This window comes from Mus caroli, chromosome 13 (assembly GCF_900094665.2).
Source record: "Mus caroli chromosome 13, CAROLI_EIJ_v1.1, whole genome shotgun sequence".
Lineage (NCBI taxonomy): Eukaryota > Metazoa > Chordata > Mammalia > Rodentia > Muridae > Mus > Mus caroli.
This window is the reverse complement of record NC_034582.1, coordinates 11,156,992-11,170,080: the sequence shown is the minus strand read 5'-3', so window position 1 is coordinate 11,170,080 and position 13,089 is coordinate 11,156,992. Positions and strand designations below refer to the sequence as shown.

The 13,089-nt window shown below is 39.4% G+C and overlaps 1 protein-coding gene across 1 annotated transcript in view; it reads right to left on the bottom strand.

The window, feature by feature from the left end:
• Nucleotides 1-13,089, bottom strand: part of Gli3 (GLI family zinc finger 3) — a 268,239-nt gene that overhangs the window by 76,413 nt on the left and 178,737 nt on the right. The window contains exons 5-7 of the mRNA XM_021180371.2: nt 11,934-12,139; nt 8,560-8,706; nt 4,242-4,443 (exon numbers count right to left, since the gene is read on the bottom strand). Of these exons, the coding sequence (XP_021036030.1) occupies nt 4,242-4,443; nt 8,560-8,706; nt 11,934-12,139 (555 nt within the window). The remainder of the gene's footprint in view (nt 1-4,241; nt 4,444-8,559; nt 8,707-11,933; nt 12,140-13,089) is intronic.

Below are 13,089 nucleotides of genomic sequence, written 5' to 3'. Positions count from 1 at the left end.
GATCTCATGGAGGCACTTCCCCAACTGAAGCTCCTTTCTCTGTGATAACTCCAGCTTGTGTCAAGTTGTCACAGAACTACCCAGTACAACTACTTTACTAATATTAAGGAGGTAAAAAGGACACCACAGAATTTTTACAAGATGGGATCAGAGATTTTTTAATATAATGGTAATCTGGCATTGTGGTTCTCTGCTCCCAGTCCATTTAATTCATCTGTGTGTATATGCTGCTTCTCTAGTAGAAGCTAGACATTCGCTTCCATTACCAGCACAGAGCGAGAGAGCTGTGGAACACACTGCTTCCTCCTTTCCACCAGGCAGCATGCATGGACATGGAAAAGACTTACTTCTTCCACAGAGAGGATGATGGCATAAAAAAAGGGAGGAGAGAGGACACAACAACCACCAGGCCATATTTGTCTGACAGACAACAGGAAAACTCCAATGCCTGTGAAGCTGGAGAGTTAGACAACTCACTGGGAAATTTGGGAGATAGAACAAGAAATACAATTTTCACCAGATGATTTTCCTAACCATGCCAGATCTTAAACAGCCAACGAGGAAACCCTTGTCATTTTACCACTAAGTTGATAATGAAAAAGCTATACTTGATCTACAGAGAATCCGTTTACTAATCATTTCTCCATCCCATTTACATTTGAACACCCATAAGGATCTTTTGAAATGCCTTCTTTTGCTATGATGGTGTAATATCTGGGGAAGATAATAGCAGAACAACCTACTGTTATGAGTTATGGCTATTTACAATGTTAGGGTTAACTGTAGATTGAGGACCACAGGCCGTTTGATACTCTCGTCTTCAATGGAAACCTTTCAAGTGATGGAGAACTTATAGTTTCTTTAAATGCAATATTTTATAATATGTGTGTGGGATTTTGAGTTACAGCAGCTCTGGAATAAAAAGAGGACTTAGGATACATACCTAAGTCATGTCTGACACACCCAAGTACTATGGATAATATGCTCTTCAAAGTAGTTATTTCATGATATATTAAAGGATTCTGAATTACAAGTAAATATTTTAAAGATATAAAATAATATACTAAAACAGACATTTGCTGTTTTAACCCTTTTATTTTGTATCAGCTTCCCTCTGCTTCTATATGTAAAGTATTGATCTGTGGAAATGTAGAATAACATCTGATCTTGGCATCTGGAAAACCAGAATCACTTAGTGAAAAAAGATGAAGGATATTCTCATTGTTCAATGGGAGGAAAAACATTAATTTATTATTCAGTAAATATTTGTAGTGCCGTATTCATGGCAGAAGACAAAGGTGATACAGAGAAACAAGAGAGGTCTGGTGCTCTGCTCTACTTCAGGAAAATGGATGGCAACAGAAATCTCAATAACTGTGTTCTTATATAACAGAATCCTTACAAACTTAAATGTGTATAATTCCCTATGCACTGCCAACATTAACAGTGAGGTAGACATTGCAAAATGTTGAGTGTAGAAGTCAGGTGTGTTTTGGGGTAAAGTAATGGGCAGGAGACTGCAAAGCGGTGGTACCAATATTCACCCAGCTCAGTAAATTGGCCAGCGTCCTCCTTCCTTGTGCCTGTCCATGTGCTTACCCAGTTCAACTCAGACATCAAATGTACTTCCTACTCAGTTTTTTTTTCCACTGCTCATTTTTTCTCAGATTAGCATCTGCCCTCAGGGTATCCATAAGAATCATTCTTTTCCCTGCCATTTCCTGGTCCATAATTGATGATTGCTGAGCTGATTTATTTAGGTCGAGGGACAACAATATACCAAAGTTTCCTTGGCACGTGGAGATGACATGACCATTACTATATTTACTGTATTATAATGGTACATGGCAGCTCATCATATACTGGATTACCTTCTATGTGGAAAAAAAATTGAGAAATGTTCTTAGCATACTATGAATGCATATCAAAGACTACTATGACCCACTGACAGAGAGGATATGCATGAAAATACTCAAGGAAAGAAAGAAAATGAGTATGAGATAGTCCTAGGTCACCTGACTGTCACTGGATCTTTTGAGACCATACTGGTCTTTAAAGTGAATCTCTTCTTCCACTTTTAACGAAATGATAACTTTAAGTCAGGACATCAAGAGTCTCTGAAGTGTGGTAGCTCCTTCTCAGAGCAAAGGTAGGATATCACAAAGATGCTAGATAAGAATAAATGATACTACCTGAACATTTATGCAGCATATTCTAACCTGAATTCTTAGAAATTGTAAAGAGTAAAGCAAACAAATAGGGATAAACAAGAGAGAAAGAAGAACTGTTCACAAAGTAATTCTGTAGCTAAAGGTATAGCTTAGTAGTAGAGCATCTGCCTTGCTTAGCTAAGTCCTGATTTCAATCTCTAGTGCTACCTCCTTGCCACAAACGCCACAAAGTGATACGTGTAACTATCATTTGTGTAAATAGCACAGTATTTCTACATGGATGTTTTAGTCAAGTTACAAAATTGTGAAATCTCAGTAAATTAAAATATAGTTTATGGTAACAGATGACCTAAGAACCCTTGCCACGAGAACAGGAACAAGCTGCTGGGTTGGAGAACAACAGGCTGAAACATCACTGATGTAGCACAGCCAGTGCTATTGTCTCTTTGAGTTACCATTTCTCTTCCAACTTTACCCAATAAGGAAGAAATTTTGTCCCACTCTGGATCCATATCACCTTAATAAAACATGGCCCTTTGCAACACACTGGATATCTTACCTGCAGCTGTTAGATATGCAAATTAGGGCCACACTTGGGATCTGACCACAGGCAGACACCTGAAGTGTACATTTGTGACTATAGTAGCAGATATTGAGACACCTTAGACCCCTGTCTATGTATTGATTCCATCGGTTAACCTTGAGATACTCCAAACCCTACATTATGTGTGGACTATATAGTCACATAAGCAGGTGTTTGCTTCATTCCATAGCTCCACTTCTTATTGGCCATATGAAAGAATATCAGAAAATGAGAATCATGATTTATCGTAACACTACTAACCTGTCTGCCAATAAGAAATGCTGACAATTTAACTAAAAAACAAAACAAAACATCAAAACTGCACTGAAAAATGTTTTAGTGGAACAATGGTATTAGTTATTCTTAATAAACATGGAGAGAGTAGTATTACTTATTGCATTTTTCTGAACTGTTGAAGTTTCCCAAACATGTAAAGTCACCATGAAAGGCTCATCAATTAATAACTAGAGCTCCTGCCCATTTGTTAAAAAATAATAATAAAATACATTCTTACTTATTAAAAGCAAGGTTAGTGAAAATAGTGATTAGATCCTATGTTCCATCTATGTATTGTGTTTTCCTGGGGTTTCATTTTGCTTGTTTTTTGACAGAATGTCAAGCAGCCCAAGCTGGCCTTGAATTCCCAATGCCCATCCGTCTTCCCTTCCCAATGCCCTGGCTTCATGCCAGGTTCACTAGGATGACTCCAAGATGAGGGAGCACCCACAGTGTGCCGAACTACAATGCGAAGATTACTGGTAAGGGAATTTTGGGACCATGGTGAAAACTGGAGTGAAAATGAGAGCTAAAGATTATAAGCAGGATTGTCTTAATTAACTATTTGCTAGGACACTGTTAATTCTGTAACGAGCACAGTTTAGAGGAAAGTGATCAACTGACAAAAGCAACACCTTAGCATGGCTTCTTTCATATTCCTTTCATATGCAGGGATGAAAGCCCAAATCTGATCATTACCAATAGCATCTTACATTCTTTACACTCATGTAAGGGTGTGTAAAAATTACCTCAGTACACAGAAAAGATAACCAAAGTTTTATCTTTAAAGGTAAGCTGGAAAAGTATAATTAAAAAAAATAAGAAATATGTTTTCAATAGATTTCCTGCTAACTCACCAGTGATTGGCTAGGTAGGTACCTCCAACTCTTTTACATACTGGGCAGCCAGGCAGAGTTAGTTTTTATTCTACAGAAATATTTGCAACAGAAGAACTGGATAAGAGATTTAAAGTTCTCTAACTCTAAGAAGAGATCTCATTGAAACTGAATAACTGCCATACAACAACTATTGAATAATGGACACAAACAAATTAACTTTGGCTCATTGTTGTGGTATTTAACCGGAATCCTAGTATGTATACAGCAGCCTGCTAATTCTTCAGACCACTGGCACTACAGATGGATTACTGGTTCTTATGAGCACTGACATTTTATTATAAAGACACATAACGGATTCAGGAAAATACGTACCTGATTGCACTTGCCGATAAGTGCCCATAGGAACCACTTGCTGAAGAGCTGCTACGGGAATTATTGAGGATTGTAACCAAGGAGTTAGGGGATGTTCTTATCATGGTCTGAAGGTCGAAGCTATGATCTGACAGTGGCGATATTGACAGTGTACGCTTTCGGCTGGGCCTAGCTGACAGCCTAGGGCTGGGAAATCTGGTGCCTGTTACAGAAACAAAGCAGAACTTGATTACCTACAGCCAGAATCTATATGCTATTGACTGTCAGTTCTTGGTGAGAAAGGAGAGGGACAAGAAGTTGGCAACTTGTGGTGACAAGCATCTCTCCTCTCTCTTGTGATCTACTGGCTACAATTGAAGAAATTAGGGCAAAATATTTATCTTCCAAGGGTTTACCTCAGTGGAGCACTGTTTATTAATATACAGGCAACATGATAAATTGCCCAACAAAAGGGAGAGACTTTTATATGTTATCCTTCTTATTTCTAATGATTTATGAATCTGACAGCTGCTTAGATATTCCCATCATTAATTCACCACAAGCAACAAAGACAGAGGTTCCCACAGTTGCAACACAATGCCCTCTCCACTCTAACACACACCATCTTAAGGCAGTGAATTGAATGACAAAAAAAAGAAAGAAAAAAAAAAAGAACTAAAGCATGCTAAAATAAAGAACTGGGTGTAGTTATGCCTGCCTTTCTCATGAACCCTGCAGTTAAATGCTCCCTGGTAAACCTACACCATCACTAAAGCAACTTATAAATGCATTACCCCAAGTCAGTCATACTCAATTTAGGGTGATTCTGTACCCCAGGAGGTGTCTGACATCAGGGTATACTATGGGTATCTAGTGGGAAAAGGCCAGACACTGTCAAACCCCTCCACTGCAAAGAGTAGTCCTGCCTTATACAGCCTTGGGCTCGGTGGTGTCAAGAAGGGTTCCTGTCCTACAAGCCTCCTCATCTAAGCCTATAGATTCCAATTTGTTGATGGCGGTAGCTTATAAACTTTCTAAGTTGGGAGGTATAAACCCTGCCAAGGATGTGAATAAGACCTGATATGCCTAAAGATATTGAGATGGACCCATCTTCCCCATTAAAGAACTAAGTCTTTAAACTTCAGTCTTTAAGCTTCTTAAACTGGAGGCTAGTATCTCAATTTAAGCATATGTCCACTTGATATGGTGGTTTCTAACTGAAGGGTTAAATATTATTCACATTCAAATTTGTTACACATCAAGTCTTAGGTCACAGGAGCGAATGCTAACTGCTATGCCTGCCTTCCGAAGATCAATTTACAAGTCAGTCATAAAACTAAAGCTTAAGGAATCAGAAGGTCATCCTGCCACATAAGAAGCAAATCAACTGTAAATAATTTTAAGTACAAACAGAAGATTTTATGTTCCATAGGATGCTTACAGAGATGTGACAATTTTTGCCTCATTCAGAAAATTACATGTGTATTGTGTGTTGGGGGTGGGTGGGTGATATGCCATTGGCCTTAAACTGACAATTCCCCCTGACTCTGCCTCCCAATTACAGGAATTAAAAGTTTGTGTTACCACAACTGACCTCAAGCAAGATAACAACCCTCCTTGCTGAGATAATTTAACGAAACAGAAGTAGTGAGTATGAAAGGCTGTACAGTTAATCTCACAACCATAAACAGTACCACAATGGTACTGTTAGCAACATCCATGTGTACCACCATTCCACCACACTGAATGAGAAGCCCGGTGTCTTCTCAATGTTTTCTTTCAGTCACGTTTAAAATGGGTTCACGCATTTAGAACAGCTTCAGCACCACAGACTCAGGGCACGTAAGTACAGAACAGTAGTCCTGGCCCTCCATACACTCCCAGTATTCAAGGGGGCATCTCAGTTTTATTATACCCTGACCTTGAATGTAACTATTTTATGTCTACTCACTGCAGTAAGTTAATTGCATCATAAGAGATTTTAATGAAGAAATGTCTGTCATTTTTAGACAATTAGAGTGACAGACCAGACTTACTTTTAGTTTTCACACAACCCTTAACACTAACCATTTCTCGCAGGACTCAAAAGCAGCAAGATAACCTAGACCCTCATTATTCCCGCCACGCCAGATTTTGGAAGGATGATCAGGATTGACCCTAGCCTTCTAAATGCTAGCACTCACTAACTATCAGTGATGTGGGAGGTGATGTAATACCGTGAGACATAGGGAGCCTTAAATAGACCACTCAAAGTCAGGGGCCCGAGGCCTGACAAACCCTTCTCATCAAATTCTTCAGGTCACAGAAGACTGGCTGGAAAATGTCCTCATTGCTTCTCTCTGAGAACAGCACTAGTTTAATTTAAGTCAGTCTCTGGCCATATGTATAGCATAAACTCCATATTTCCTTGCTCTTTCTCAGTCCCTAGGATGTTCCTTAAAGGAATTACAGGCTCATGGTCCCTCAATCTCAGGGACTGTCAGAGCTATGAATATACCAGCTTAGTCTATTATGTCACACCATGTACTCTAGCCTCCATGTCAAGGTCCATCCTGGGTCACACAATGTGCTTCCACCAAGTGTGCAGAGGTAAAAACTACTTAAAGCCTAGGCGAGCACTCTATCTCTGAGCCACGACAAGCCTAGCCACAGGGCCTTTTTACTGCTCCAGCACGAGGAGTTCCAACCTAGTTTCTGTTAATTGTTTTTGTTTCTCTGTTTTAATAAAAATTTCTGACAAAGAAAGAAGAGCTTTCTTTTCATGTGATGAATGATAGGATATCTAAATTCCTACTTAATGACAGTCAATTTACCATATACTCTGGCAAATTAAAATTCCTTTAATTAGGTTTTACAAAGTAAAAGGGTAGCTTCATCCTTTATTTAGATAAAAAAAAAAAAAAAAGGCACCGCCTGACTAAACACATTCTTATCAAATAGAGAGAGTAATGCAGGCTGACCTTCCAAGGAGTCTCTCTTATTTTAATTCTTTATTTGCAGATTTTTAAATAACTAATTTGCATAATAACGGTGAACTGTTCCCCCCAAACAATTGCTAATTGAAATGTGGTTATGATGAATCTGAAACTTAAGCTCTTTATGCTACTGATGCTAACAACAAAACCCTCACAAAGGGCGCAACATAGTTCTTTTGCTTTGTGTGTGGTAACAAGCTGCCCAACAGAGGCCAGCACCAGGCCACACTCCTTCAGAGTATACCAAGGTGGTCCTGGGTGATTAGTAGACTCAGACTGGCAATTTTATTCCTATGTGGACCATCCATCATCCTTCCCTATTCCTCAAATTTGAGGCCTAGATTAACAGAAGCACTTCTCTGACAAGAATGACTCCAAACAAAGCCTAGCTGGACAAGGGTTAAACACCACAGCTAACAAGCAAACAAACAATCAAACAAACAAAACCAAAAACCAAAAACATATGTTGACCACTTGATATAATAGCTGGACTTTAGCATCACTCCTCAAGATCATGCCAAAGGATATTTACTGAACAGGTCCTTTCAGAGATGAAAGCTTTGAAATGCTCTAAAAAGCCATATTATCTGCTGGAGACATGGCTCGGGGGTTAAGAGCGCTGACTGCTCTTCCTGAGGTCCTGAGTTCAAATCCCAGCAACCACATGGTGGCTCACAACCATCCATAAAGGAAATCTGACACTCTCATCTGGTGTGTCTGAAGACAGACACATCAAATTTACGTATAATAAATAAATAATTTTTTGGGCTGGAGCAAGAAGGAAAAAAAAAGGCCTTATCATAGGCCCACTGTTACACAAAGGAATCCTAATACCACTAGACACGTCCATGCCCCAAGTGACATGCAACTTACATGATCTTCTTTCCTTCACTGCCTAGAACTAAAATCTGGAGATGTTTCTGGATTTCCCCCCACTAAGTATAACTATTATGAACCTTCCATGTTCTTAGCACCTGCAAAGGGTTTTCATGAAACACAGTATTTTAATATAAGAGTGCATAAATTGAAATAAATTAACACCTACTATCTAAAGGATAAAAATCCATGAAGCGGCCACACAAAATCCAAGAGGAATCTGTTCCTTTCTTTTCTTATTACAAGAAGCAGAACAGAGTAATTTGTTGACCAGCTACATTTCTAGTATTGCTACCAGGCTACAATTCGCTGTACATTTCAGTTCACCAGGAGGCTAAGGTCACCTGAAGGTGGTTCCTTCTTTCTGGTTCCTGCTTACTTTAGATTGGAAATTTAGCCCATCGCTTAACCTTTGCAGCTTGCTCTCCATTTTCCTATTTAGCTTCTGCTCCTCTCCCGGCTCTCCAGCAAACAGCCCTGCCACTTACTGTCCATGGCATGAAGGTACTCCATATGGATGGCCCCTGCACCAGCAGTGGCAGCTGAGGGAAGGATGTCTGCATAAGGGCTGCGCTGGCCTGTCAGCAGAGCCATCTGGTGATAGTATTCCGCAGGGCTAACTCCAGCATGGGGAGCTACAAGAAGAAACAAGACAGTGACAGTTGCAAGACAGACAAGGAGACACTGCTTTGGAAGTATTCTAAGCCTACTCGCCATTTAACCTTCAAACACAATTCTTTTATGGCTTGTGCAATAAAGCTGTTCTACGTATGCATTTATTGGCATCATTTCTTAATCTGGAAGGAAAAACTGGAGGAATAAAAATAGTAAAATATAGTATAAAAGTTTTGGTTTTTGTTAAATTATCATGAATTCGAATTTTTATATAGTCATGTATCTCTTAAGATGGGACACATTGTAAGAGACATGTAATTCAGGCAATTTTGTCATTTTGGGATCACAGAGGAGACATGTATATACTAAGAAAGCAAAGATGTTAACTAGACAGTGTAATATATGGGGAGTCCAATATACATAACTTTGTCCCAGTGTTGGTACCAAATTAAGCTGAATGTACATGGTCACGATTGACTCCCTCCCCCTGCAAAGGAAATAGTTTCCTAAAGATAATTACTGTGTGTTCATACTTGTTATAATAGTAGACAATGCAGACAACTGAGCTATCTTTCCAGACATACTTAAAATACTTCCCCAGGCTCCTGACAGGAGTGTCTGAGTTAACACTCACTAACATAAGAAGTCAGAGTTTACAGGAAAGAAGAAAAGAGCAGCACCCATTACTGACACACAACTGCATGATAAGCCGCAATTTCATGTTCCAGAATTTACAAGCTCTCCTTTTCCCTTTTCTCCCACCACTACAAAATCAAAAAGAAAATGTACCTATCACTCTGGAACAATATCCTGGCAAGAGTCAGCCTTAAATGAGTGGGATAATAATTAGTTTCCACCTGCCAATTTACGTGCAAAAGCAGCACTTCTGAGGGCGGCCTCTAGATTTTCAAAAATCTGGATTCAGAAAGTTCCATGAAGCAGCTAGGAGCCAGAAGTCAAGTCACATTTGTAAAGTGCTTAGGGACAGCATTTGAGCAGAGACACTTTACTAGCTACAGCAAAAAGTCCTAGCAACAGATGGTTTCAATTGGTGTCCACATGGAATACTTTTTATGCATGATACATAGCACAAATGAGTATCTTTAAAGTATTAGACTACAAGAGGAATTATATTATATTAATTATATTACTGAAATTATCTGACTGGGTAGTATGGTGCTTTGAGTTAGAATGGACTCCAAAAGTGAATAAGCTTGAATGTTCTCTCACCAGTTAGTGGAACTGTTTGGGGAGGACTAGGAAGGGTGGCCTTATTGGAGGAAATTTTTCATTGCAGATAAGATTTGAAATTTCAGAAGCTCACACCATTGCTAATTCTCTCTCTCCCTCCCTCGTACTTCTGGTCTTGGGAAGTTCTCAGTGACGGCACCATTGCTATGTCTGCCCGCCTCCTGTCAGGATAGTCCGAGTCTATCCCTCTGCAACTGGAAGCCCATATAAATTCTTCTATTAGTTACTTTGCTCATGGTACCTCCTCATAGCAGTAGAAAAGTAACTTAGACTCTTATTAATTGGAGTCTCATGAGGCAGGAAAGGGAAGGCAGAACCACCAATCAATCAATGGATATTTAATTCACGATTATTAAATGCAGACAACAGGCATGATTTCCATTCAGTAACTACAACTACCAAGTCCTCAGCCAGTCAAATTTCTGCAAGTCAGGTACAGCAACTCCAATTGCACCTTGAGCTTCTTTCTTTCTTTTTTTTTTTTTNTTTTTTTTTAAAGATTTATTTATTTATTATATGTAAGTACACTGTAGCTGTCTTCAGACACTCCAGAAGAGGGAGTCAGATCTCATTACAGATGGTTGTGAGCCACCATGTGGTTGCTGGGATTTGAACTCTGAACCTTCGGAAGAGCAGCCTGGTGCTCTTACCCACTGAGCCATCTCACCAGCCCGAGCTTATTTCTTATCTCTTTATCCATTTTCCTATGTTTGGTTCTATTTACTACATAACATCCTTTATCACAAAATCAAATTCCAAGCAGAAAATTTTAATTATGTTTTTACTTTTTATAGGTTTTTAAAATGTCAATATTGCCCAAATGATAAAAAAGTATCTCTTGGCTACATTACGAAAATATTCCCTATATGGAATTTTCAAAAAGAAAATACATGAGAGAGTAATTATTTGTAGAAGATGGATATTCCTGGAAATACATGAGAATGAATGAGTCCTCAGAAACTTCATACAGCTGACACTGTGTACAGACTCAGACTATAGTTCCAATGTTAGAATTAGAGGTATGGAAGTTGTAGCCGACAGTTTAGTGAAATGAACTTCACAGTATCTCTTTACTATGTAACACCAGCAGTGACTTATATTCTATAATAAAGCATGCAAACACAGCTCCCATCAGCAATTACTAAAGCTTGTGCAGTTTTGTATCTTAATGAAAAGTTGAGCCTGTGTAGGCAAACATTTATATATACATAGAAGACACAGTCAATATTTCAACAAGACTTTAAGGAATAGGCTGATAGGATGTTGTGAATAGCCAGCTCCAAATGAAGCCTGCATTTGAAGTCTAAAATGAGCATCAGGAATTACAGGAATAAAGTCTAGCTCGTTCTTAGTTCTCAATGTTCTAGTTTTACTTGGCATGCTCAGAGGCTGAAGGTACACTTAATAATGGGTCTTTTTCCTCCCCTAAGCTCTTGCTACTTATATTATGGCCCACCATAGGCCAACAGCATTAGCATCACCTGGAAGCTTCTATCAGATTAAAGACTCAGGTCCCCCACTCCACACAGGTCTGTCCCAAGAACTATCAGTTTTATCAGGATCCCCATACACAGCTCTGTTCTCAGAGACATAGCTGTAAAAATGTGTCTTTCTGATATACAGAACATAAGAGCATCCATTAGAAAATGGGCAAGGCACTCAGGGAATTCATACTGTCATGGGAATACCTGAAGGGCTTGTCTAATCATGTGTGGAGTACAGAAGAGGAGGGCATTTATGGCAGGGAGGTGAGTCCATCAGATCTTGCTTTGAATCCCAATTTGATTACTCTCTAAAATTTAATTCCTCTCTACATTGCTATTCTTACAAAACTATGGACACCACCACCCACAAATCAGTGCTATAAGCTGAAATTAAATTTTGAACTTAAAGCACTTTCTTTCCTCAGTGTCTGTCATGTGGGAAAAATCTTACCATAAGCTAGATCTGCTTTATACAGTGTTGCAAGGGAAATACAAACTTGTCTGAGACTTACCATCTGTAGGGCTCAGCCCTCGGGCAGCTGAGATCATGGAGAGGGATGGGCTGCTGTGCAATGAGCGGATGTAGTCCATATATGGGTTGATGTAGGGGTGTGGGGGGCTGAAGGGGGACTCTGAGGCTGCGGTGGGATTACGGTGTGGGGAGATCCTAATGAAGGGCAAGTCTGGATACGTTGGGCTACTAGATAAGGCAGAAGGCCTGGAAACAGAAAAAGAAACACAAGAGATACGCATGAGACAAGCACTCATATGTAAAGAAACATACACATGTTCTTCATAAGCTGTGAAGAAGCATGAGATTTTAAATGAACTCAAAGAGCCTTGGGAGAACGTTTTTTAAGCATTCTTACCTTTTTAAAACCAATTTTTTAGCATTCTTACCTTAATATATAAGGATGGCGTAATCCAGATAGAATACTATCAAATTAGCTGAGCAAAGAAAACAGAGTTCTAAGCTACTTCACAGTACTCTGAAGATAGGTTAAACAAACAAACAAACAGACAAAAAGCCAGCCTTGGTCAGGTATGGTAGTAGGTAACTGTAATACCAGAAATCAGGAGTCTAAGGCATAAGGGTCATGACTTTGAGACCTATGGCATAGTTATTAATTCAAGGCCAGCCTAAGAGATTGTCTCAAAAATGGATGAGGTTTTAGCTTAGTGATCGAACATCTGCTCACCATGCACAGGGCCCTGGGTTTGATCCCTAATGTAACACACACATACTAAGTCAGCCATTAGCTTGCAGAAAATCTTATCAGCTAACTGAACAACTGAACCAAATATTAATGGGAGCATTTAAGACTGACTTCTTACTTTGTAGTGCTTCATTATTAAACAAAACAGAGTGTGTCTAGCTTGAGCCTCTAGATGGCAAAGCTGCCCATAAGAGTGAAGACCAAAGGCAAGCCTGTAAGCAATGTGAAGTCTGTCTCTATACCTGTGTACCTGCTTCCAGTGGGCTTGCAGGTAAGGATAACCAATTTCCAGTGTTTAAAAGCAACTTCTCTGGATGCCTACAGTCAGCTATTGGATGGATCACAGGGCCCCCAAGGGAGGAGCTAGAGAAAGTACCCAAGGAGCTAAAGGGATCTGCAACCCTATAGGTGGAACAACATTATGAACTAACCAGTACCCCGGAGCTCTTGA